The 27,968-nt window shown below is 35.4% G+C and overlaps 2 protein-coding genes and 2 pseudogenes across 3 annotated transcripts in view; 1 reads left to right on the forward strand and 3 right to left on the reverse strand.

Moving 5' to 3' along the window:
• The window catches only part of LOC141290610 (torsin-1A-like), a 41,036-nt pseudogene extending 34,008 nt beyond the window's left edge, over window positions 1-7,028 (reverse strand).
• Window positions 7,029-8,586: 1,558 nt separating this feature from the next.
• On the reverse strand, window positions 8,587-10,389 carry LOC141290611 (torsin-1A-like). The gene is made up of 4 exons (XM_073822723.1): window positions 10,137-10,389; window positions 9,640-9,815; window positions 9,362-9,495; window positions 8,587-8,885 (listed from the first exon to the last, which is right to left on the reverse strand). Exons 1-4 carry the CDS (start codon window positions 10,320-10,322, stop codon window positions 8,587-8,589), a joined length of 795 nt encoding a protein of 264 aa, XP_073678824.1. The 5' UTR covers window positions 10,323-10,389.
• Window positions 10,390-12,351: 1,962 nt separating this feature from the next.
• Window positions 12,352-16,740, reverse strand: LOC141290612 (torsin-1A-like; annotated as a pseudogene).
• A 5,859-nt stretch (window positions 16,741-22,599) lies between these two features.
• Window positions 22,600-27,968, forward strand: part of LOC141290946 (pleckstrin homology domain-containing family G member 5-like) — a 170,865-nt gene continuing 165,496 nt past the window's right edge. For both annotated transcript variants that reach the window (XM_073823096.1, XM_073823097.1), the window contains exon 1: window positions 22,600-22,727. In XM_073823096.1, coding sequence (XP_073679197.1) covers window positions 22,646-22,727 — 82 coding nt within the window. In that variant the 5' untranslated portion in view covers window positions 22,600-22,645. The remainder of the gene's footprint in view (window positions 22,728-27,968) is intronic.

Below are 27,968 nucleotides of genomic sequence, written 5' to 3' on the forward strand. Positions count from 1 at the left end.
ATGAATTATTTAAAAAAACATAACCATTGTAATTTTATTCTTGTGACGACATCTTACTAATACTAGTCAGTATATATCTGGATTTTAAGCAATAATTTCTTTCTTTTTAAATATTAAGTTGTAATTCATTTTAATTGGAGTAAAATGTTAATTCAGTAAGAGCCTGATTAAAGATAAATATCAGTGCCTTATATAAATGAGGTGTTTACTATACATATTAAAGTTCTTAAAGGGACAGTTCACCCAAAAATAAAAATTTTCATTATTTACTCAACATCATGTAATTTCAATCCTGTATGAACTTCTTTCTTCTGTGGAACATAAAGGAAGATACTTTGAGAAATTCAAAAATTGTGTCTATAGAGTAGAATTCAAGGGTAAACAAATATGTTTGGTTACATTCTACAAAATATCTTTTGTGTTCTACAAAAGTAAGTAATTTTTACAGAATTTCTTAGCAATAAAAGTCCTGCATTCTAGCTCAAAATCAATGCTTTACTGCATGCATTTTTATGTGACAAAAATGCATTATTAATTTTATAAATTATTAATAAAAGTCGCATTTGAATTCAGTATCTAACATTATTTGATTCTGTCCTGTTTTATTCATTCATTTATTTACTTTAATTAAAGGCCCTATAATCCAACAAAACTCACGGGGGAACTTGTAGGCTGGATGGGCTGGATTTGTCCAAGGCCAAATGTTAACCCCAGTCCAGCCCTGCACTCCAGCAAGGATATAGCCAGTGTTCGGGTCATTACTCAAAAAAGATGATTTCTTACAAGTTATTATTTCTCGACTACTTGCTTATTTATCAAACGGGTGCTTTCTCTTCATCCTCTGCAAATGAAGCTATAGTAGGTAGTTTGATAGAAAGACGTTTGAATAAATAATAGTTTGCGATTGACAACGCGATTGACAATGTTGCGATAACAATACTTATAGGCAGCAACTAATCATCATATCTTCCGCTCCATGAAACACGTTAATGCTCAGTAGTACACATTTATGGTTCTTTAATGTAGCCTATTTGCATTGTAATAAAATGCGTTTATTTTCAATTGGCAAATATGCAGCTAAAACAGGTAGCCTAGTGCATTCCAAATTTTTCAACATTAACATTTTAATATAACATAGTCATTATGGCCTTTAGAAATGTTTTTTGGGGAGGTGGGGTAGTGCACAATAGGCCCCTGTGGCGCGGCCTAAGCTTTGGTCCTTAATGGCATTTTTTTCCCTTACATTACTTTTACTTTTTTACTTTAAGTAGTTTTGAAACCAGTACTTTTATACTTTTACTTGAGTAAAAAGCTTGAGTTGATACTTCAACTTCTACAAAAGTCTTTTTAAATCTTAGTATCTATACTTCTACTTGAGTAATGAATGTGAATACTTTTGACACCACTGGTGCCGGTTATATTGTTGCGACAGGAGGTGGAAAATTACTGTTTCTATTCTGTCAGTAGACTATTGCTACGCAACCAAATATTATGTGATTTTCAAAGTCATCAAATTGACTACTGATTGTTTTCCTTAGCAACATAAATAATCCATATACTATCAAAGCTGTTCCATTTATTATGCATTTCAGCAAAAGTTACAGTCTATTATTTTGGTCATTTTGAAATTCAAAATGAATGTCAAACATTTTTATTTACTGTTATTTCACTATTTAACAGACAACACTGTGTAATAATTGTGGTGCTTTTAATTAAGCAATTAAAAAAACAGTTGCAAACTTTTCACAAAATACATATGTTTGACTCATCAATAAAATGTGCAATACCTTACATTTTAATGCCAAATTATATGTAATTTCTAATTAATTTAACTTGCACTGTAAAGTTTTCCTCAACACACACTTATACATACATATGGTAAGCAAAACTGGTCCAAATTAATCATATTCTATTACATTTATATGATCTTGAATTTGGATCAGCATGTTGTTTTATTATATAAAAAGAAAAAGCAAGCTAGTGCCTACAAATAGATATATAGAATACAACAAGAACAGAGAAGCTTGTATTAGTTTTTTTTTTTTTAAGAAAACAAGCAGTAAGTAAATGAATAGAGTACAGTATAAGTCTAATAGGGCAAGTTTTTTAAAAAAAAGAATAGAATTAGAATAGAGGGTGCTAGAGTTAGAGGGTCAAATAAAGATGGAAGAGATGTGTTTAACAGATTCTTGAAGATGGCTAAGCTGCTCGGATTGAGTTGGGCAGGTCATTCCACCGGGAGGGTACATTTAATGTGAAAGTCTGTGAAAGTGATTTTGTGCCTCTTTGGTATGGCACAATAAAGTGCCATTCACTAGCAGAACACAAGCTTCTAGAGGGCACCTAAGTCTGAAGTAATGAATTTAGGTAAAGGAGAGCAGAGCCAGTGGTGGTTTTGTAGGCAAACATTAATGCCTTGAATTAATGCAGCTATTAGTAGCCAGTGCAAATTGATGAAGAGAGGTGTGATGTGCATGGCTGGAAGACCTGCCAAAAGAGCATTGTAATAGTCTAGCCTGGACAGAACAAGAGCTTGAACATAGAGTTGTGAAGCATGTTCTGAAAGAAAGGGCCTGATCTTCCTGATGTTGAGTAAAGCAAATCTGCAGGACCGGGCAGTTTTAGCAATGTGGTCTGAGAAAGTCAGCTGGTCATCAATTACAACTCCAAGGAGTTATGGTTGATGTGCCTAACAGGATGGTTAAATTGTGAAAAAACTATGGGTTTGATGGAACCACAAGTTCTGTCTTGACAAGGTTGAGTTGAAGATGATGGTCCTTCATCCAGCAAGAAATATCTGTTAGACAAGCTGACTTCCAAGTTTTAATTCAGTTAAAAAAAGCAACAGTAAAAAAGTGGATAACAAGTGCTATTAAAGTTGTTCATATAAAAAAATGGATTTTGAGAGCCAACATCTGTCTCACAGACCTACAGCCTTTAACAGAAAATACTTCCTCTTTTTCAGGGTAGAATGGCATGGCTCTGGCCACTTGATCTGCCAGTTTAAAGTCTTGGGGTATTTTCAGATGAACCATCTCAGTCATGACACACTGGCGCACATGCTTTAGCTCCAGAGGTAGGAAAGGAATATAATGATCAACCAGATCATCTATGATACTAGAGCGCAGAAATTTACCTGTAGAACAGACATACAAAAAAATTACTTATTTAATGCATATAATAAAAGAACGTAACCGAATATTCATTAAGGGATAAACCAATTTAAAAAATATATGTAACAGAATATAACAAAAATAGATTAAACCAGTGTGGGATATAGGTTAATGTTCTTTTTTTTAATGATTTACCTGACATATAGGTATGTTTGTGTTAATGAATGACAAAAATACATTTTTGATTTATTCATAACAAGGTAAAAGCATTTTGGGGATGACTACTTTATATACAAACTCATGTAGGCTAAACATATATGCACATAATTCAATAAAATCTCATACTCTTTTCATTCATGATGTTCATACTGATCGCTTTCCGATCTTTGCCTTCTCGCCAGAAATCCAGAGCCAATTTGGAAAGCATTTGCCCTCCTGCATTACTACAAATAAACACAGCTCAGTCACAGAGTCACAATTTTGGGAGAGTGGAGGAAATAATTTACAGAATTACATTTTATGTTGCATTACTAATATGTTGCTTACAACGTAAATGTTGAAATTAAAACAAAATCAAACTTCTGATTTTAGTGCATCACCTGAGAAAAATGAAGATTGCTTTGCGAAATGACACTCCATCTATATGGGCACTGTAGCCCAGAAAAGGTTTTATGACGTCGATCAGCTCTGGAAGCATGTAGTCCATTTGATCAAATATGAACATGGAGCGGGGAAAACTTGATACATTTCCAGAAATCCATTTCTTTAGATTTGCCTGAAGAACATGCAAACACAAGCTCACTAAATTGTGTTTGGATGTATGCTTAAATTAAGAAAAAAGAAAAAAAAAAGTATAAAAAAAACATAAAAATAACTCACAGGGTTTAATCTGCTCTTACAGACATATCTATTGACAAAACACTGGCAACACTTACACCTATTTTGAACTATCTTAGTGAAATATGTATTATTTACTTACACTGTAGATGTGTAAATCATCCTTGTATGAAAAATGAAGGTAAGGTGAAAATAAGTGAACATTCTCGCTGTTTTTCCCTTTTTTGTAAATGTTTCTTGCGATGATTGTAGTAACATGATTTTTTCCAGTTCCTGTAGTCCCGTAGAAAGAGAGGACCAGTGGTTTGTTTGGGTTGCTGTCAGTCATAAATGATGTTACAGCTTTTAATACAACATCAGACACAACGTGCTGCCCATAGAGAGATTGTCTTAAATCTTCCTTCAAACCTGAAAATGTGAATGTAACAAGACATTAATCAGGGAAAATTATCAGGCAAGACACTTTAAAACAAATTATTAATTTCACCACATAAAGTAAGCCATATCTATAATGTTCAAAATGCTATATTAAAACATAACCTACATATGAGATTTCATTACACAGGTACTATAGAAGTAGTTCAAAATGTGACTGAAAGTGAAGATTTACATAAAAAGCTTAGCTAATGTACTTGGATTTGCTAATAAAAACTTATAAACATAGCAAATATATATGATAAATTATAATTATTTTGACTCACGTTTCGAATCAAAAACCAGATAATCCGGTTCAAATGTCTCCAACATTTGCTCAGCCAATTTTTTACCCATAATATCCCAGACTTCACCTAGCCAACTCAAATCTGATGCTGCTAATGTTAAATTAGACGCCAGAAATAAAACTACAAAAAGATGCAATTTCATCATGAAAGCTATCCTTAGTTCGTAGAACTCTGAGAAACCTGACAGATGTAGGTGGAGCCTAATACACGCCCTCAGAAATATTCAGCAAGCTGATTGGCTTAGCTATACAATAACAGATTGCAGTTCCCACCTTGGCCTCAGTCAAACATAGAGAATAGGTATAGTTGATAATAATAGACTAGTAAATTGTTTTCAATGATTGAACCATTTTGGTTTTTCTTTGTGTAGCCTGCATGTTAGCAATAAATCTTCTTATTTTATTTATTAAATATATACTTTTGTATGTCACAGGTCCCTCCACACCACAGGCTGCAGTAGAAACTCAAAATAAAAACGGACAAAAATCACAATTAACCAGTCTTTCCACATAGCTTCGACACTGCTTCAAACAGGTAATGTCATCCAAGTAGTCTTATGTGCACGTGAGCCGCTTGAAAATACACATGATTACCAGCGGGTGGAGCCAAATATTTACAAGTAGGCTATTATTCAGACAACCTTGCAGATGAATTTCTAAACCACTATGAATTATCCACCTTTTTCCTGAGTAACCGATAGTAAAATGTAAAATAGTAAAATGTCAATTAGTCAAAAAACTAGAAGGTGAGTAAAAAAAGAATAAAAAAGAATAATGAAAATAAAAATCAAGAATAAGAAATAAGATTCTCTAATCATCTATACAAAGAAAGCTATATTATGCTTTCATCACATCAGTCCACCTATCCATATCTCTATATTCTCCTTTGATCCAATTGATTTGTCTTATAGGTTTTATGTTTGATGCCCTAATCCCTCTGCATTTACCCGGGCTTGGGACTGGCACAAATAGGACACTGGCTTGTGCCCTTTTGATGCTGTATTTAAGGTTTTTTGTGTTTGTTTGTTTATCTATCTATCCTTTCATTTTTTTGTCTTTTATTTTACTTATATATTTTTTAATTTCTTTTTTTGTGTATTTTTTTGTCGTTTTTATTTCTTAGTTTTGTACTACCACCCGATGAGCCGGTGTAGTGACAAATTGAGACCGCCCCGAAATCGGGTCCCCTTTAGGATCCCGGCGGTAATGCCTGATCAAAAATGTCTATATTTTTATAAAAAACAACATACATATAATACATCTAATACAATGGTGTAATTTTACTATAAAAAGTAATTTAATAACGCATACATTTGTAATTATCCACAATTTCTTTATGGAAAAACGTATTTAAATGCTATATAGCAATATAACGTCTGAATAAATAATGCACGAGTAAATCAAAGTTTAAGTGGTTTTAAATGTCAATGTATAATCAGAAAACGAGGATAATTCACTATCAGTGTAAAACGCTGTTCTATTATGTTTTAGAAACATAATTCTACTATGCAGTTTAAAAGACATTTATGGTCATTATAACGCATTTCTAACTATATAAAATATAACGTGATTGTGCAGGAATTGTAATCAGGCGCTAAAATCAATACCCATTAGAAGTCAATTGAACCAAAGAGTATGGCTGTATCCGAAATCGCCCCCTATACCCTCATTCACTATTCCCTACATTAGTCCACTCGTACAGTTCACTTGAAGGAGTGAATGAAAACGAGTGAGTGAATTCGGACACTAAGTGCACCGGAAGGACTGCCGCTTTTGCATTGTATTGCTTACTGTTTAACAATCATTTAAAACAGACAGTTCGAGTAGTAAGATTAAAGGATTTATCTTGAACTATGTCAAGGAATTTACGTATAAACCCTGGTTAAAAAAGTTAATAATCAATTTACAACGAATTGTTACCTGTGTTGTACGCTGTATTACGCCATGAACCAGCGCGTTGTAAAATGAACGGATGGATGATTCAGCTGCGGGCGCCATCGTCTGGCGAGACGCGGGAATTCAGTCGGCGTGCGACTCTCTCAGTGCATTATGGGTTATCTCTAGCTGTTGAGCGTACATCGGTTGTACACGCGGTGCATTGTGGGATTGAATGAGTGCACTCGGGAATGTCCACTATGGTTTCGAACACCACTTAAAATGGCTGTCCCCTCAAATAGTGCACTATTTGAGGGTATAGGGGGCGATTTCGGATACAGCCTTATAAGTTCTTTGATTGAACCAATAAGATCACTCTGGGTCCTAATGGAGACCAGATTCCGGGTGGGGACTGGATTTCTCATGACACCGGCTCCGCTGCTACTGCTAGGTTTAGCTTTAGCAACCAGAAATCTGCTCATTGTCGACTCGTTACTTGATTCACTTCAACAAATTGTAAATGAGTGAGGAGAAAGAGAGAGAGATAAGAGAGAACAAGAACAGAGTTACAGTAATCAAATAATTCCGGTGAGAGACCGCAAAAGAAAAGTTACTTAGAACGATGTCTGAGTTTTGAGCTCTGCCGTGCTGTGACTGTGAGCAAGTGAGACAAGCAAGCGAGTAAAGTGAGCCACTCCCTCCCTACGCATCTACCAATCAGTAGCTAGTTTGAAAGCGAGCAAAGAGTGCTCTGACCATTTTACTTTAAATTTTTATGAAATTCGGAATTTTGCATGCCTTCACGTTTGGGGGGGCAGTCACAGCATTTAGGGGGGCATTGCCCCACCTTGCCCATGCCTATGTCCGGGCCCGCCTACAAGTATTTGACCTTCATACCGTTACCGTAATAAGTTCGGAATTTAGTTTCCCGGTCAAATGTCCTCCATCGCCAAAAATAAACTCACAACTACTAACTCAAGCATGCTAGCAATCAAAAACGCTAAACACAAACTTAGAATGAACAACTTTGGAAACGGTCGAACATTTGGGGTGATTTTGGCAGTTATTGTCATCCTTCACTTCGTTTTACCCTGTTATGAGTTGATGAACCACTGACATGAGTTCGGAAACATTATTTTTAGGTAAAAAAAAAACAAAACTACTTAGTGTTGCTTTAAATTAAGGTCATTGTAGTATTAAGCAGGGTGGGGCTGAAAGTCATGGAAGTGAAACAAGGCCGCTGGAGCAATTGCTAATAATGGACAAGCGCAATACATGGCTCAAAGGCAGCAGAGCTTTTATTAAGCCACAGTCAAGCACTTCCGCTTCTTCCAGCAGCGCTGTTTTTTATTATACTAGATGCGTTTAAATGCTATTGTGCATTTGTCACCTAATAAAAGGCAAAACATATTAAAGCATCTTTAATGTTTCTATGTTTCTAAATAAAACTGGAAAATCGAAAGTGTATGACGTCATTGGCAGGTGACACAGGACACTGTCCGTTACACTGGTAAAAATTGAGTATTTCTCTGGATTTACCTAAGTCAGCAAAATATACAGCACTGTTCTAGTGGTTTTTGGATAATTTGAAAAAAAAAAAACTTACATATTCTGTCTTTAAACCACCATTTGCATGCATCATCTATAAACAATAATGACAAAAAGTTATCAAAAGAATTTTTATTAGTCAAACAATTTAGAATATATAGGTTAATTCATTTTGTAGCCATGCTTAATACACTTATTGGATAAATGGATGAGTTTTTAAAAAAAAAAGCTCAGGATAGAGGAATACTTTTATCAATAGCAATAAATAAATAAATAAATAAATAAATGTTCTGCTTGACTTAGGAAGTCAGAGGAGAAAACAATTAGATTTTCACCTGTGCAGACAACGTTAAAGTGCTTATTATAGCGCCACCTATTGTCTGATAGGAGTGTTTGTGTGTGTGAGTAGTGGGGGACATTTTGGACCATCCTGCCAAATGTCAAAATGCAATTACTGCAAAAACTAAGTAAACACAAATGGGAGCTGTAAGGTCATTCTTCATTGCTGTATTTGTCCAAATCAGGAAGGGCAGCATGCTCATTTTCCTCAATATACAGCATCAACTTCTGTCTGGCAGACTTGCAGCCTTTAACAGCAAATATTTTCTCTTTTTCAGGGAAGAAGGGCATGTCTCTGGCAACTTCATCTGCCAAATCATAGTCTTGGTTGATTTTCATATGGATCATCTCAGCCATGACACACTGACGTACATGCTTCAGCTCCAGAGGTAGGAAAGGAATGTAATGATCAACCAAATGATGATCTATGATAGCAGAGTACAGAAATCCACCTGCAGAACAGACATACACATTAAAAATGAAAGAAGTTATTAGTAAAATAAATGCAACTGCATATTTAGGTTTGAGCAAAATCAATTTGAATTTCAATAATTTAAGATACAACCATTGAAAAACATACTGTGTCAATTGAGGACAAAATGAATATGACAGAGGCTATTTGCACTAAGTGAAAATAGCAGTATTTTCTTTGCACTGTGTAAAATTACAAAAAAGTAAAAGTGTAAAATTAATGCAGATTCTCCCTGAAAGATGATGTGACTTACATATATATATATATATAATGGCCAAATATTGATTGTAATATATTTTATATGTAAATATATTTTAAAATCTATACTGGCTTTTGAAATATACTGAATGTACAGTGTGTGTGTGTGTGTGTGTGTGTGTGTGTGTGTGTGTGTGTGTGTGTACATATATATATATACATATATATATAATTCTTTAATGATTTTTCAAAACATACTTTTCTTATCATTGAAAATGTCTTGAAAGATTTTAGTCTCTAGTTCCTTGCTGTTCATCCATATCTTTCCCCGATCTTTGCCTTCTTTCCAGAAATCCAGAGCTACTTCAACAATCACCTTCCCAGCTGTATTACTATAATTAAACACAACTTAGTTAGATCAATCTTTTCAGAGAGCAATTTAATTTAATTATCATTTAATAACCTGTGCTTAAATATTTCGTAGCTTACATAGTATATTGAATTTGAAAAACAAACCTCTAATTTGAGGGCTTTACCTGAGAAAAATGAATATTGCATGGCGGAATGACACTCCGTCTACACGGGCGTTGTAGTCCAGAAAGGCCTTTAAGGTGTCAATCAGCTCTGGATGCATCTTCTCCATTTCATCAAATATGAACATGGAGTGGGGAAAACGTGAAACATTTCCATGAATCCACTGCTTTAGCTGTGCCTGAATATACAGAACATGCAAATCTTAGTTGGTTCTGCTATTTGCATAACGTCTACAACTGCATGTTTTAAAATATGTAATTCTATTAAACATTATTTTTGCTTTCACAGTTTTACAAATACAATTTACCATGTTTTAGTGTAGTAATAAATCCAGGGCAAAAATGCTCTCAGTTTAACAGAAATGCAGCTTCATTAGTGCAAACATTTTAAATACAGATTCTGTAAATGAGCTAAATCCCCAGCTACAGCCTGATTTTTTGTTATAAATGTAATTTGATAAAGTCTTAGGCCAAGGCTACAAGTACTACCATTAACTCACACTGTAAACATCTAAGTTGTTTTTGTTTGGGAAATGATGTTTAGCCGTATACGTGTGAACATGCTCACTGTCTTCCCCTTTTTCATACACATTTTTTGCAATGATTCTGGTGACATGGTTTTTTCCAGTTCCTGTAGTCCCATGGAAAGAGAGCACCAGCGGTTTGTTTGGTTTGCTGTCAGTCATAAATGATGATACAGCTTTTAATACAACATCAGATGCAATGTGCTGCCCAAAGAGAGATTTTTCTAAATCTGCTTTCAAACCTGAAAGATGTGAAGATATGTGAAGTCAAAGACTGTTTGTAGGTTGCAATGATAATATTTGTACTATAAAGAAAATTGCTAAATAACCTAGAAAGCTCACACATTTCAATATTGTTGCATTTTATGTTTCAGTACAATGAAATCACACCTAAAACAAACAAAAAAAGTACAATCACAAAATAAAATGTTGTTAGTTGTTAAGCAGACTGTAGCTTAAGCTAGACTTGTGCAGGTTTGCTGGCCTCAGCTGGACAAATTTCTCATGAAAAACCAGAGAAGTACACCAAAAGAATCTGGCACATTTTCTGCATTTTTGAAACTTTTATGACCACATGACAAATTATTTCTAAAACTGTATAAAATAACATTTGAAAGTAATTTTATAATAACACTGAAAATTAAAAACAATATTGCTGTAATTCAGAAAGGGAATCATTATGAAGAGTGTAATTTCATTTCTTTTCATCCCCCATTCTTTCATTAATGCTGTTTGTCTTCTTAAAACCACTTGACTACATATATGTGGTACCACATTAAACGTAATATGGGAATTTGCTATCAACATTAAAACCACATGGGAATAAACATTTTGCTGTCACATAGGATAAAAAAGTTACGCAACCCTTTTACTACCAAAGTTGTTGTGAAGTTATTTGACAAATTCACCTGCATATCTGTTGGAAACAAAGCTAACATTTGAAGCAAATGAACCATAAATAACTCAAAAGTATATTGCCAAAACATACAGTACATTATTTTGCAGTTTTACTTACCTTTAGGGTCAAAAGGCAGCAAACCGTCCCGTTCAAAAAAGGTATAAATCACATAAGATGCAGCAGCCGCAAACACATCCAGAACACCTGAAGATAATCTTATATTGGTCACCAGCAATAAAACTAATAACAAATGCTGTGCATTCATTGTGAAGGTCAATAATCTAGGCCCCTTTTAGTCTCAGTTTCGTTTTTTGGAAAGTAACTAAAAGAACTGACGGATTAAGAGTAAACTGCACTCGTTCAGGAAATGCGTAGATGTCTTTTATAGCCTAAGGTATGCACATGATGTCACAGAAGGGAGTCGCTGCAGTTACACCCACTGAGTGTAAACAAGTGGCAGTCCTCTGCAGTGTTAGGGTTTAGCTTGAATGCCACGAAAAAACACACAAGACATGTAAAATGGGAAAGAGCCATACGACTGACCATACAACTGTAGAAAGGTGACCCTGGACCACAAAACCAGTAATAAGGGTCAGTTTTTTGAAATTGAGATTTAAACATCTTCTGAAAGCTGTATAAGCAATCTTTCCATTGATGTATGGTATGTTGATTTACTGATATGACAACATTTGGCTGAGATACAACTGTTTGAACATCTAGAATATAAGGGTGCAAGAAATAAAAATACTGAAGAAATCGCTTTTTAAGTTGTCCACATTAAGTTCTTAGCAATGCATATTACTAATCCAAAAGTACATTTTGATAAATGTAGGATAGGATGTTTACATAATGTACCTACTTACGACTGGTTTTGTGCTCCTGGGTCACAAATCGTAACTCTATCTTCTTTTTGCAGACTGCTGAAACCAACAGCAATTTCAAGCAAATTTGAAGACACCACTAGAATCCAGACTACAAGCATGAAAACTCGTTTTTCTTGTTTTCCCAGTTTCTGGCATGTTGATGTTAACTTGCTGTAACCATGACCACCACAGAACTTTACGAACTCTTAAATAATATTTTTTCATTATGTATGAAAAATGGTTTTGTTTTGCATATTGTTTATTCCTTATGTGTTCATTTTGTGATTGAGTCTCTTGAGTCTAGCTCCAACCCCAATTAAACACAACTGAATCAGCTAAGCAAGGTCTTACTAGGCATACAGTGAGGGAAGATTTATTTGACCCCCCACTGATTTTGTACGTTTGCCCACTGACAAAGAAATGATCAGTCTACAGTTTTGATGGTATGTTTATTTGAACAAAGAGAGACAGAATAACAACTAAAAAAATCCAGAAAAACACATTTTAAAAAAATGTATCAATTGATTTGCATTTTAATGAGTGAAATAAGTATTTCGCAAAACATGACTTAATACTTGGCGGCAAAACCCTTGTTGGCAATCACAGAGGTCAGACGTTTCTTGTAGTTGGCCAGCAGGTTTGCACACATCTCAGGAGGGATTTTGTGCCCCTTCTCTTTGCAGATCCTCCCCAAGTCATTCAAGTTTCGAGGCTGACATTTGGCAACTCGAACCTTCAACTCCCTCCACAGATTTTCTATGGGATTAAGGTCTGGAGACTGGCTAGACCACTCCAGGACCTTAATATGCTTCTTTGTTTTCTTGCCCATGTGTTATGGATCATTGTCATGCTGGAATACCCATCCACAACCCATTTTCAATGCCCTGGCTTATATTTTTTCTTTTTTGTTTTACCCTAACTGGGTATGGGCAGGATTTTTCCTGTCCCATTTAACCAATATTAACTTCATATTATTAATATTAATAAATATGATATTGTCTACCTTAAATATGCACTATATACCATACTCATTGATATAGTTGTAACTTCTGTCTGACAGACTTGCAGCCTTTCACAGAAAATATTCTCTCTTTTTCAGGGAAGAAGGGCATGTCTCTGGCCACTTTATCTGCCAGCTCATGGTCTTGAGTCATATTCAAATGAAGCATCTGAGCCATGACACACTGACGCACATGCTTCAGCTCCAGAGGTAAGAAAAGGAACATAGTGATCAATCAGGTGCTTCTTTATTAGACTGGAGTGTGAAAATCCACCTGCTGAACAGACATACACAAAAAAAGTGTAATAGTGTTTCTAGAGGAACATATTTAATGTATGCAATACAAAAATGTAACCAAATAATGTTAATCCAAAATACATTTATCATTTATTCTATACAAGGTAAAGAGTCTCGTGAATGACTGCTTGTCATATACAGTTGAAATCCCCCGTTCAGAATCTGCAAAATGTTAATTATTTTACCAAAATAAGAGGGATTATACAAAATGCATGTTATTTTTTATTTAGTTCTGACCTGAATAAGATATTTCACATAGAAGATGTTTACATATAGTCCACAAAAGAAAATAATAGTTGAATTTATAAAAAATGGACCCGGTTCAAAAGTTTACATACACTTGATTCTTAATACTGTGTTGTTACCTGAATGATCCACAGCTGTGTTTTTGTGTTTCGTGATATTTGTTCATGAGTCCCTTGTTTGTCCTGAACAATTAAACGGCCTGCTGTTCTTCAAAAAAAAAAAAAAAAAAGGCCCACTTCATGTCCCACAAATTCTTTGAATTTCCAGCATTTTGGTGTATTTGAACCCTTTTTTTCAACAATGACTGTATGATTTTAAGATCCATCTTTTCTCACAGATGACATTATAACTATTACAGAAGGTTCAAATACTCACTGATGCTCCAGAAGGAAAAAACATGCATTAAGAGCCGGAGGGTTAAAACCTTTTGAATTTGAAGATCAGGGTAAATGAATGCAACTTATTTTGTCTTTTGGGAAACATGTAACTATCTCCTGTAGCCTCTGAAGGGCAGTACTAAATTAAAAAAAATATGATATTTAGGCAAAATAAAAAAATGTACAGATCTCCATTCTTTTCAAAAGTTTTCACCCCCGATTCTTAATGCATAGTTTTTTCTTTTAGAGCATCAGTGAGCATTTGAACCTTCTGTAATAGTTGCATATGAGTCCTTCAGTTGTTCTCAGTGTGAAAAAATGGATCTTAAAATCATACAGTCATTGTTGGAAAGGGTTCAAATACACAAAAATGCTGGAAAACCAAAGAATTTGTACGACCTGAAGGATTTTTATGAAGAACAGCAGGCAGTTTAACTGTTCAGGACAAACAAGGGACTCTTGAACAACTATCACTAAACAAAAAACACAGCTGTGGATCTTTCAGGTAACAACACAGTATTAAGAAACTTTTAAACAGGGTTATTTTTTTTATAAATTTAACTATTATTTTCTTTTTTGGACTATATGTAAACATCTTTTATGTGAAATATCTTATTCAGGTCAGTACTAAATAGACAATAACATGCATTTTGTATGATCCCTTTTATTTTGGTCTAATAATTAACAATTTTCAAATTTTGAAAGGGGGGTGTAAACTTTTGAACTCTAATGTACAGACTAAACATATGCACATACTTTAATTAAATCACATACTTTCTTCACTCATGATGTGTTGAAAGATTTTAGCCTCCAGTTCCATGCTGTTCATCATGATGTCTTCCCGACTTCTCTTCTCTCTCCAGAAACCCAGAGTCACTTCAGAAATCACATTCCCACCTGCATTACTACAAGTAAACACAGCTTATGTAATTACAGAATTACATTTTATATGTTTAACTGGTATGTGAAAATTCTAAATCTTAGTTGAGGGCTTTACCTGAGGAAAATGAAGATGGCATTGCGGAAAGACACTCCATCTACATATGAATTGTAGTCGAGGAAAGGTTTTATGGCATCAATCAGTTGTGGTTGCATCTTCTCTACTTCATCAAATATAAACATGGAGCAGGGAAAACTTGACACACTTTTATGAATCAACTGCTTTATCTGTGCCTGAAAAACATGCAAATGCCTGATAGAGCAACATTATAATTCATAATAAGTATATAAATTATACAGCTTTGTAACTTTAACTACAGTAGCCATGGTAAAGTAGTAGCTCGGATTATTTTAGTGATGGCAGACAAATCTGACCAATAGGCTATCCATTCCAAACTATCTTAGTAAAATACAGTATGTAGCCTTTTTACTTACAGTGTCCGAAAGATGAAGTTCTGGTAAAAATAAGTGAAAATGCTCGCTCTGCTCCCCTTTTTTGTAAACGTTTCTTGCGATTATTTTAGCAACATAGTTCTTTCCAGTTCCTGTAGTTCCATGGAAAGAGAGGACCAGTGGTTTGTTTGGGTTGCTGTCACTCATAAATGATGATACAGCTTTTAATACAACATCAGATGCAATGTGCTGCCCAAAGAGAGATTCTTCTAAATCTGCTTTCAAACCTGAAAGATATAAATGTTTTAAAACATTAATACGAACATATTTTTGTAGTCTGCATAATCAGACATGAGATGTGTTCTGTTGCAATTTACTTGTTTGGGAAAAAAATAACAGGCCTAAGATTTATAACAAAAAAAAAAAAAAAAGAAAAAAAAAGAAGGCCAAATGACATATACAGTTGAGGTCAAAAGTTTACATACACCTTAAAGTATCTGCAAAATGTTAATTATTTGACTAAAATAGGATTTTTTATTTATTTAGTACTGACCTGAATAAGATATTTCACATAAAAGATGTTTACATATAGTCCACAAGAGAAAATAATAGTTGAATTTATAAAAAATGACCCCGTTCAAAAGTTTACATACTCCTGATTCTCATACTCTGTTTTTTTTTTTTTCTTTAGTGATAGTAGTTCATGAGTCACTTATTTGTCCTGAACAGTTAAACTGCCAGCTAAAATCCTTTAGGTCTCTCAATTTTGTTGGTTTTCCAGCATTTTTGTGTATTTGAACCTTTTACAAACAATGACTTATCATTTTGAGATGCATCTTTTCACTCTGAGGACAACTGAGGTACTCATATGCAACTAGCCAGGCGTCTAACTTTTAAACATAATGAAGATGAGTACATTTTTTCTTATTTTGCTCTTATATTTTTTTATTTAGTACTGCCCTTCAGAGGCTACAGAAGATACTCGCATGTTTCCCAGAAAACTAAAAAAGTTAAATTAACGGATCTTCAAATTCTCTTAATGCATCGTTTTTCTTTCTGGAGCATCAATGAGCGTTTAAGTCCCTCAGTTGTCCTCAGTATTAAAAGATGGATCTCAAACTCTACAGTCATTGGTCACTGATATTAGGCAAATATTGTTTGTGTTGGGTCTCAAAATTGTGGATGTATTGTCTTCGCATTAAAAAATGCTGTTCAGAAAATATGTTTATTGTCCCCTTCAACTGTTAAATGAAATTTACTTCCATGTGCGCGCTCCCTTCCAGAATTCGAAAGCGAAAGTAACCGCTGACAAATGAAAATCGAACACGTTCAATTGCACGCTTTTGAAAAACGCTTTGAATAAACATCGCACCACACGATTTACACTGAAAGTGCATTTATCTAGATGTACATCTTAATGGGCTTGGATGTGCTAATAAAACTTAACTTATAAACATGATAAATAAGTTTAAGTTTTGTACTCACGTTCCGAATCAAAAGACAGATCATCCGGATCAAAAAATCCTTTTATGACAGGAATTACTAGCTCAAACAATTGCCGAAGCATTTGGTTCCCCAGAATATCCCAGACCTCATTCAGCCAGTTCAAATTTGATGCTGCTATTTGTATGTTAGAGAAAAGAAATAAAAAGACAAAGAAATTAAACGCTTTCATTATGAAGTATCACAAAGGAAACTGAAAGTTTAAGATGTGTAGGTGCAGTCCCTCAGAAAAATACAGCAAGCTGATTGGCCTAGCAATTCAATGAACAGGTTTTAAGGTTTTCTTGTTTTAACAAGAATGGAAACTGATCTCATTTAGGTTATATGGATTTCCCAGTCCCCCCTTTGGTTTCAGTCAAAGCCGAATAGTTGAGACTGTTTACAGTGATTTTGCAATTCCAATCGTTCTATGTGTGATGTGCATATTTAGGAATAAACTATTAGAAACTGTGTGGGATATAGTGTTCTTTTTTATTATTTACCTTTCCAATTATGAGTGCTTGTGTTATTGAATGACAAAATACTTTCATCTTTCAAGAAAAAATGTGTCCTTGGACCACATAAGTAGCATGGGTATATTTAGCAAAGGCCAACAATTTGTATAGGTATAAATTATCGATTTTTCTTTTATGCCAAAAATCAACATATTAAGTAAAGATCATGTTCTATGATGCTATTTTGTAAATTGCTTAAATATATCAATACTTAATTTTCGATTAGTAGGCTAATATGCAGTTGCTAAAGCTTAATTTGGACAACTTTAAAGGCGATTTTCTCAATATTTTGATTTTGTTTTTGCACTCATCTTCCAAATTTTCTAATCAACCAAACATCAATGGAAAGATTATTTGTTTAGCTTTCAGATGATGTATACATCTCAATTTTTTTTTTAATTGACCCTTATGACTGGTTTTGTGGTCCAGGGTCTTAGGTTTTAGGTAAGACCTTTCTCATTGTTTTTGATCGAAAATCTTCAGATCCTTGCTGTTCAGTGAATAGATTTAATTGCAGAATTATATTTTATAGCTAGTATATTGTCTATAAATGTAATGTGGAAATTGGAGGGAAAAAAAACTCTTGAGTTTTGGGCATCAACTGAGAAAAAGGAAGATTGCTTTGTTGTGCTTTGGTGTTGATTAGCTGTGGTTGCATCTTGTCTGCTTCATCAAATATGAACATGGAGCGGGGAAAACTTGATAGACCTACAATTTTATGAATCAACTGCTTTAGCTGTGCCTGAATGTACAACATATATATTTTCCAGGGACTGAAGCTAGGGATCGCTTCATATCAGCCTTAAAGGAGAACTCCGGTGTGATATTGACCTAAAGTGTATTGAATCATGATACCGAGTGTGAACGTACCTTGCATATTTCATCTCGGTTTGTGTCCAGCTGTCCGAAATCTGGGGTCAGTTAGCCGATGCTCACAACAGCTTGTCAATGAAAGTCAATCGGGCATCGAAGGAGCCATGTAGATAAATCACTGTTTTACGCCATTTACGAGGTACAAAGTAGCTCCACACTTCATCGGTAGACTTCCTAGGGCCCTGACATTTAAAACGAGACATTGAGAACTCAGAAAAAGCACCGGTAGTTTATTTACAAGAAGATTTATACAGACATCTTCCACCAGGAACAGAGCAGTCGCCGCCATCTTAAATGTAGTCACGATAAATCGAGTGTGGAGCACCAATGAATTTATCAGGTTATCAACGTATCAGGTTGTAGTTTCCTTCGTGCTCGACACTCGACTTATCGTGACTACATTTAAGATGGCGGCGACTGCTCTGTTCCTGGTGGAAGATGTCTGTATAAATCTTCTTGTAAATAAACTACCGGTGCTTTTTCTGAGTTCTCAATGTCTCGTTTTAAATGTCAGGGCCCTAGGAAGTCTACCGATGAAGTGTGGAGCTACTTTGTGCCTCGTAAATGGCGTAAAACAGTGATTTATTTACATGGCTCCTTCGATGCCCGATTGACTTTCATTGACAAGCTGTTGTGAGCATCGGCTAACTGACCCCAGATTTCGGACAGCTGGACACAAACCGAGATGAAATATGCAAGGTACGTTCACACTCGGTATCATGATTCAATACACTTTAGGTCAATATCACACCGGAGTTCTCCTTTAACACTGCTTCAGAGATGTAATGTCATCCAAATGGACCTACAGTCAAGCCCAAAATTATTCATACCCCTGGCAAATTCTGACTTAAAGTTACTTTTATTCAACCAGCAAGGTTTTTTTTGGGACCGGAAATGACACAGGCTTCTCCCAAAAGATAAGATGATGGATCATTGTGGAAAAAAAAATATTTCTCCACTTTTATTTACATTTGAACAAAAAGTGGCATTTCCAAAATTATTCATACCTTTTGCAAACTGTCACAGTCAACGGGAAAATCCAAAGTTCTATACCATTCCAAATAGTCCAAGCTGTTCTAAAGCATCCTAATTACCCTGATTCATTGAGAACAGCTGTTTTAATCAACTCAAACTTGTGGCTGCTCACAAGTCAGGAAAGGGCTATAAGACCATATCTAAATGTTTTGAAGTTCCAGTGGCTACAGTGCAAAGTAATATTAAAAAATACAAGACGTTCCGCACTGTGAAAAATCTCAGAGGATGTGGTCGGAAGCCAAAAGTGACACCTGTGCTGGCCAGGAGGATAGTGAGAGAGGTAAAAAAGAATCCAAGGATCACCACCAAGGCCATCCTGATGAATCTGGGCTCTGCTGGTGGCAACATCTCAAGGCAGACAGTCCAACGGACACTAGGGGTGGAACGGTTCACAGAAGTCACGGTTCGGTTCGTACCTCGGTTCAGACATCACGGTTCGGTATGATTTCGGTACAGTGGAGGGAAAAGCAAAACAAAAAATGCAGAAGGCAATTAGATGTATTTCCACTCACATACCCAACAACCGCTGAACAACGGCAACACACAGTCCTCGTCTTTTCCACCACTCTCTCGCCTGTACTACTGTAACTGACTGGAAAAGCGAAGTTTTCCCAAACTTGCGATCTAAGGGGCCGTGAAAAACGCTAGGCGCGCCGCTTTCTTCCTGATCAACAAAGCGCTCGGGCGTTTGCGCTCCGGAAGTGTCTGCCGTTTCTAAGCAACCATCAGCTGCGCTCTAGCTCCAAGCCTATGCGTCTCCATGCATTGTTTCTTCTATTAGCGTCAAAATAATGGGGGCTTGACAAATCATAAAGTTCAGGAAATCCCTGGACCACAATGATGGACCGTCGAGCTGACAAAAAATTGCAGAGTGCCAGAGAATGTAGACGGGCTCTGATAGACCGCATACATAGGCGGAGCTCGGCTGCATCGACGCCAATCAGAGCTTCAGAGCTAAAGCGGGGCTAAATATTAGCTGTCCCTAAAGAACCCGCGTATCTAACAGTAGTTCCGCATTACATTAATTATTTTGCAGGCAAGTTTTTTTTTTATTTTCATACCGTGTATTCTCCGTTTAAATTCATGCACCGAACCGTGACCCCCGTACCGATTCGGTTCGAAACGAATACATGTACCGTTCCACCCCTAACGGACACTGTACACCACTGGGTTCCACAGACGCAGACCAAGGAGGACACCACTTCTCCAGACAAGGTCTTTGCAAATGCTCATCTGGACAAAGAAGAAGACTTCTGGTCTTCTGTTTTATGGTCAGATGAAACAAAAATTGAATTGTTTGGCCACAATGATGCAGCCTTCATTTGGCATAAAAAAGGTGAAGGCTTCAACCCTAAGAACACCATCCCCACTGTCAAACATGGTGGTGGGAACCTAATGTTTTGGGGGTGTTTTTTCAGCTAGTGGACCAGGGAACCTAATCACAGTAAACGGCATCATGAAAAAGGAGCAATACATCAAAATTCTCAACAACAACATCAGGCAGTCTGCAGAGAAACTTGGCCTTGGGCACCAGTGGACATTTCAGCACGACAACGACCCAAAACACACAGCAAAAGTGGTGAATAAATGGTTAGCAGACAAAAACATTAACATTTTGCAGTGGCCCAGCCAGAGTCCTGACTTAAATCCAAATGAGAATCTGTGGAGGGAGCTAAAGATCAGGGTGATGGCAAGGAGACCCTCCAACCTAAAAGACTTAGAGCTCATCGCTAAAGATGAATGTGCAAAAATACCAGTAGAGACATGCAAAATGCTGGTCAGAAATTATAGGAAGTTTGATTGCTGTAATGGCCAATAAAGGCTTTTCTACGGATTGCTGTAAAGGGTATGAATAATTTTGGACATGCCACTTTTTGTTCAAATGTAAATAAAAGCTGAGAAATATTTTTTTCCACAATGATGCCTCTTGTACATCGTCTTGTTATCTTTTGGAGAAGCCTGTGTCATTTCCGGTCAAAAAAAAAAAAAAACGTGCTGGTTGAATAAAAGTAACTTTAAGTCAGAATTTGCCAGGGGTTTGAATAATTTCGGTCTTGACTGTACGTGCACACGATGACCAGAAGGTGGAGCCATATATTCACAAGTATTCAGACAAGCCTGCAGCTGAACTTCTGAACTACTACCGCAAAGGGGAGAAAGCAATTTGAGTGTGGAACTTGACCTACAAAAGGTCACATACTTTTGTAAACATGTCATATTTATGTATTTATGTGTGTTACATCGACATTAAATATTCAATTAAGATCCCAAAAGGTGCTTAGAATAGAATAAAATAGTTTGAGAAGGAGAAATTGCAGTCTCTCTTTGGCGCCTCTAGCGGTTGAACACATGCAGCGCAGCGGGATCTCTTGACTAAAGGTGATTTGAATGAATGGAAAACGCTTTCCATGGCTGAAACAGAGTAGAGGGAACAGCCCAGACAAAGCAGAGACAAACTTTCACGCTGATAATCGCCAGTCCTGTCCCACCAGGCATGGATTTACAGAATACAGCGGCGGTGCAGTAGATTCAACACCTTTCTGAGAGGATGAAAGCGAGATTGGAGTGAATTTAAAGTCCTGCTGCTGGTGAATGGACGAGCTTATTTGGGCTCTGCGGGTCGATGATGAAGCTTTACAATGCAACAGGTTAGAGAGAGTTTTGATACACATAAATAGACCACAGAATCAAATGCGTTCACTGGATCTAATTGTTGCATTGGTTATGTTTTGTCGGCTATTAATGTGTCTGTGTATTAATCGTTGAGATGCATAAGTAAACAGCGTGCACGCTTACCGAGCCATTAAAATGACAATGCAACACAATACTATGAGATCAAAGGAGATACAGCCAAATCAGGCCTGTTTGAAATATGCATTTGATATGTGCATGCATTGCAAATAAAATGTGGATCAGTGGCATAAGGATGTGTTAAAAAAAAAAAATACTTTTTAAAGTCTAGCTTAAAACGTTTTTGGAAATGTAGTTTATGTTGGTTTCTTACGTTTGTGCACTGTTTATAACATTTAAAAAAAAGGTTAGACTCTAAAAGTCAAGGGTGTGACACTAAAATACTTGAATTGTACTTTGAAATATGTGCTTGACAAGTTAATCATAGTTTTACAAAAAGTTAAAATGTTTGTCAAGTAGTATTTTAATTATTTTTATTTAAAATGAAATTATTATGAAAGATTATTTTAGCCTTTTTAATTCCGTATAATTTGTGGACGGTTTAAACCATGTTGACATTTGTAACTTTTATCCCAGACAAACAATATCAACATTTTTTTTTAAATAACACATTTAATAGATGTCATATGTTTAATGTCTTTCTGAATACTTCCTGAAAAAGAGATAAATACTCTAATTTTGTCAATTTGATGCTTACTCAAATTTCTGGGTTTTGTCCCTCTTGAGATCTATGCCCCTAGCACTAAAAGTAATGTTCATTCTCCATCTCCAATCATCATGCCAGGAGTCGTATCTCACCACTGGTGACCCCTCCGCCAGCTCTTATAGTGTGGATTTCTACGTCAACACAGAGGACGCAGAGTAAAGGCAGACAACATGGTACCCAACAAGTGGATTATGCATCCAGTTCTTCACAAATCGCCTCCCAGAAGCTGGCTTGGCATCCGTCTGCGTCTCAGTAAGTTTGTTTCCTTCTCTGGCTCTAATGAATTCTAAATGAACTGTTCATCTGAAAATCAATAATGCTGGAAAGATGAATGACTATGAGTTTGTCTGTCTTGGCAAATTCATGTTTTGCCGTAAGGTTGCTTTTTAAGTTGAACAAATGATTGATGTTGATGATTCAAATCCTATAAACAAGATGATAGTCATGGTTTGGCAATAAAATCATGCCGTAACACACAGTTGAAGACAAAAGTTTAGTACTGACCTGAATAAGATATTTCACATAAGAGATGTTTACATATAGTCCACAAGAGAAAATAATAATTGAATTTATAAAAATGACCCTGTTCAAAAGTTTACATACACTTGACTATTAATACTGTGTTATAACCTGAATGATCCACAGCTGTGTTTTTTGTTTAGTGAGTCCCTTGTTTGTCCTGAACAGTTAAACTGCCTGCTGTTCTTCAGAAAATCCTTAAGGTCCCACAATTTCTTTGGTTTTTCTGCCTTTTTTTGTATTTGAACCCTTTTCAACAATGACTGTATGATTTTGAGATCCATCTTTTCACACTAAGGACAACTGAGGGACTCCTATGCAACTATTACAGAAGATTCAAACGCTTTATGCATTAAGAGGGTGAAAACTTTTGAACAGAATGAAGATGTTCACATTTTTCTTATTTTGCCTAAATATCATATTTGTTTTTCATTTAGTACTGCCCTTCAGAAGCAACAGAAGATACTTGCATGTTTCCCAGAAGACAAAATAAGTTAAATTTACCCTTACAATTCAAAAAGTTTTCACCCCCCGCCACCTCTTAATGCATCGTGTTTCATCCTGGAGCATCAGTGAGTGTTTGAACCTTCTGTAATAGTTGCATATGAGTCCCTCAGTTGTCCTCGGTGTGAAAAGATGGATCTCAAAATCATAAAGTCATTGTTGGAAAGGGTTAAAATATACAAAAACCAAAGAATTTGTGGTACCTTAAGGATTTTTCTGAAGAACAACAGAATGTTCAGGATAAATAATGAACAACTATCACAAAAAAAAAGCAAAAAACGTGGCTGTGGATCATTCAAGTAACAAGATTCAAGGGGATGTAAACTTTTGAGTCATAAATTATGTATGTAATGAACTTGTATGTAGATTTTTGACCTCAACTGTACAAGCATTTGTAGTAGAAGCATTCTGTAATCATAGTTTAGACCCATGGGATTGTTAAACAAACATTTAATGACATTTTCATATCGTTTACTGCAGCGCGTCCTTTCGTGTGATGTATTTGTCATAGAAATGAGTTACAGCAAATCCCTCAGCTTATTATTTAAATTGCCAGTTAGGTCATTGTAATTCGTTTAAATTCATTTGCATATTAGGGATGTTTAATTGGTTGAGAATCAGACCAGCAGTGGCCTGTTCTTTATTAAACTTCATAAATTACAATATTTTTACATGTGTTTTACATTTCTGAATTCTGATGGAAAGGTGCATGGTTCCTTACTGGCCTTCATTAAAATATTGAATATATCGTGTGCATAAATAAGTCCAGTAAAGTCAACAAACATTTAAATTAGACATTTAAAAATCATTTTAATTTTATTAAAACAAATTCAAATTCAATTCTTGGATGCTTTGACCATGCACTGATGCTTCATGCTGTTGCCAAACATTTTCCTGTTCGATTATATTGACCTCTGCAATCACGATAAGATTAGCCTTCCAGCCTGAATGGTTATTTATAGAAACCCCAAACTAACGTGTGGTGTACGCCAGAGGCTTCTTAGCTCAGCAGGGGCTGCAAGTTACCCTTAGTGCACCAGACCACTCAAGCCTCCCTGAAATACATGGGTTTAATCTCAGAGCATCTGGTGTTTAGGGCTTGTCTAAGAAGAGCTTCTGGCTCACTCGAGTTTGATTAGTCATTTTATCTCAACAGTTCTATCTACAGTAGTGTGTGTTTTTCTCTGTCATTTTAGATGCATGATGTCAACTGACTGGCCTTTAAAGCTCTTAGCTTGATATGCTTCCTAAAAACTGTCATTGCATCACAGGTTTTAAGTTGGTTCCTCTTGCATCAGCTAACTCTTTGCCTTAAACACTGGCAAATCCTTCTACTTAAAGACTAATCTTATTATCTTAAGTGTCAAGGGTATTTATTTACAAGTTTGTGTTTCTCTTAGCTATATTTGGTTTGTCCAGTGATAGTCAGGTTTTCTAAAAGTAACTATGCAAGAGGATTTTGCTAAATTGTGGCCTTTATTTGACTTTTCTACACTCTTGAACATAAAACTTTCAATTGGTTTTCATAGCAATGCCAAAGAACAATTTTTGGTCTTAATGTGTAGAACATTATCTAAACATGATCTAAACAGCCCTTTTCCTCTATAAAGAACCTTTTGTGGATTAGAATTCACTTCATGGATGTTAGATGTTCTTTATGGAATCATCAATACCAATAAAAGAGACCCAGCCATAGAAACCAGAATATCAATTAATAATCAGAAAATATTGGATTTTTTTTTGGCTTGGGATTAGTAAGTAACCACCGAGCCCTCATCCAGAACTCTGTAACAACTGCATATCAATGTCTGGGCATTGTGGGCAAGTTTTGCATGGTGTAAAATGTTAAAATCTAGTTATTCATATTGCAAAAAACATTAAAACCTTTAAAAAAAGGATATTTAACAACTTGTCTGCCAAAACAGACACGTTTTTCTTGTCAATAAATTGACTTATTCATTCACAAGACATTAGTTTTTAGTCAAAAGACACCGAATTTAATTAGTTTCATAATGTGAGCAAATAACGAAATATTGATGGTAAACCACAATGATGTTATCTGTTATAGCCTTTACTTAAGAGTCAAACGTTTTTGAACAGTAAGATTTTTAATGTTTTTAAAAGAAGTCTCTTCTGCTCACCCAGCCTGCATTTATTTTATCCAAAGTACAGCAAAAACAGCAAAGTTTAGTTTAAAACTAATTAAAATAACTGTTTTCTATTTGAATACATCTTAAAATGTAATTCATTCCTGTTATCAAAGAAATTAGAAAATTAAAGAAATGAGAAAATTTGTGTTGAGAACATTCAAATGTAACATTCTCATGACATTTTCAAAATGATGGAATGGAATGTTCGAAAGTTAAAATAACCAATAAGAAACATTCTTTAAATATAAAAGTGGTAGTTTTGAATGCTGAGAGAGTGTTGAAATGTAACACTATTAATAGTTGATATATGTTCTCTTAATGTTGAGAGGAAATGTTCTTAAAATATAAGAAATGGGTGTTTAACATTGTGAGGACATTCAGATGTAACATTCTCATGACATTTTCAAAATGATGGCATGAAATGTTTCTCAAATGTTAGAATAACCAAAATTAGAAACACTTTAAATATAAAAATGGTTGTTTTTAATGCTGAGAGAACGTTTAAATGTAACATTATTAATATTTGGCCTATATGTTCTCTTGATGTTGAGCAGAAACATTCTTAAAATATAAAAAATGGTGTTGTAACCGTTGTGAGAATATTCAAATGTAACATTCAAAAGATGGAATGGAATGTTTCTCTTGAAATTAGTAGTTTTATTTTACAAGGACGCTTTAAATCAAAAGTGATGGTAAAGACATTTATAATGTTACAAAAGATTTATAGTTCAGATAAATGCTGTTCTTCTGAACTTTCTATTCATCAAAGAAACCTGAAGAAATTATAAATTCTGTTTTCAACATAAAAAATAATAATAATAATGTTTTTTGAGCAGCAAATCAGAATATTAAATGATTTCTGAAGGATCATGTGACTGGAGTAATTATGATAAAAAAATCAGCTTTAAAATCATAGGAATAAATGACATTTAAAAATATATTAAAATAGAAAACAGTTATTCTAAATAGTAAAATATCTTGGGTTTTGCTGTACTTTGGATCAAATAAATGCAGGCTTGGTGAATAGAAGAGACTTCTTAAAAAAAAAAAAAAAAAAAAAAAAAACATGAAAAATCTTACTGTTCAAAAACTTTTGACTGGTAGTGTATATTGTAAGTCTGACTCCAAAACCCAAGTGCAACCCCCCCAGACGCGCACAAAAACACACCGCAGGGTTATCGCTATCAGCTTTTCAAGTCCTGAGATGATGTAATGCTCATGAACAGGCTCTCGCAGCTGTCAGCCGTTCCCTCCACCGCTCAACAGCCCTCCTAGCCTTACAGCGTTCCCATCATCCCTCACTCTGTCACGCTTTCAGCTTGCTTTTATCACACACAAGAAAGGCTTAAGACACTGCTATTAGCATATTGTTCTTCCTCCATGTCCTGCCCTCGGTTTAAGTGGTTGTACAGCTATTAGACTCGCTGAATGAACGAGATTAGCGGTAATTTAGCCGTGAACTTGCAGTTGGAGTCGTTCGGTGTGTTTGACTGATGGAGCGCCGCTGTTGGAGCCTGAGGGAAAAATTTCAGATCCCAGCTGTGAGGAGTAATGAAAATGCTCACTCTTGTATGCTACAGATGCTTCTCTGCAGAAGATTTTGGCTTAAATAATGAAAGCAGTGTTTTCTAATTCATAAGGAATAGTTAGACTAATATCTTAGATCAAAGCAAACCATCATTTATTTAAGAGTCAAACTTGTTCCAAACTGGCATGAACACAGAATTGAAGTTACAGTGCCTTGCAAAAGTATTTATACCCCTTCATTTTTTTCACGTTTTGTTGCAGCAGTATGTTAAACTGCTTTAAATTAGGTTTTCTCCACATCAATTTACACTCCATACACCATAATAATGACAAAGCAAAAACCAGATTTGCAAATTTTACAAATTTCTTAAAAATATAACACTGAAATAAGTGCATTGCATAAGTATTCATACCCTTAACTCAGTACATAGTTGAAGCACCTTTACAGCCTCAAGTCTTTTTGGGTATGATGTGACAAGCTTTGCACATCTGCATTTGGTAATTATCTGCCATTCTTTGCCTCACCTTTTCATCTCTCAAGCTCTGTCAGCTTGGATGGGGGCTGGCAGACATTTTCTAGAGTCCTAGTTGTTCCAATTGTCTTCTATTTGGGATAATGGAGGCTACATGCTTCTGTGAACCTTCAATGCAGCAGATTTTTTTCTGAACTCTTCCCTAGATCATTGCCTTAACGCAAGTCTGTCACTGAGCTCTACAGGCAGTTATCCTGACCTCAGGACTTGGTTTTTGCTCTGATATGCATTTTCAGCTGTTAGACCTTTTCTGAGAGGTG

Source organism: Garra rufa, chromosome 18, assembly GCF_049309525.1.
Source record: "Garra rufa chromosome 18, GarRuf1.0, whole genome shotgun sequence".
Classification (NCBI taxonomy): domain Eukaryota; kingdom Metazoa; phylum Chordata; class Actinopteri; order Cypriniformes; family Cyprinidae; genus Garra; species Garra rufa.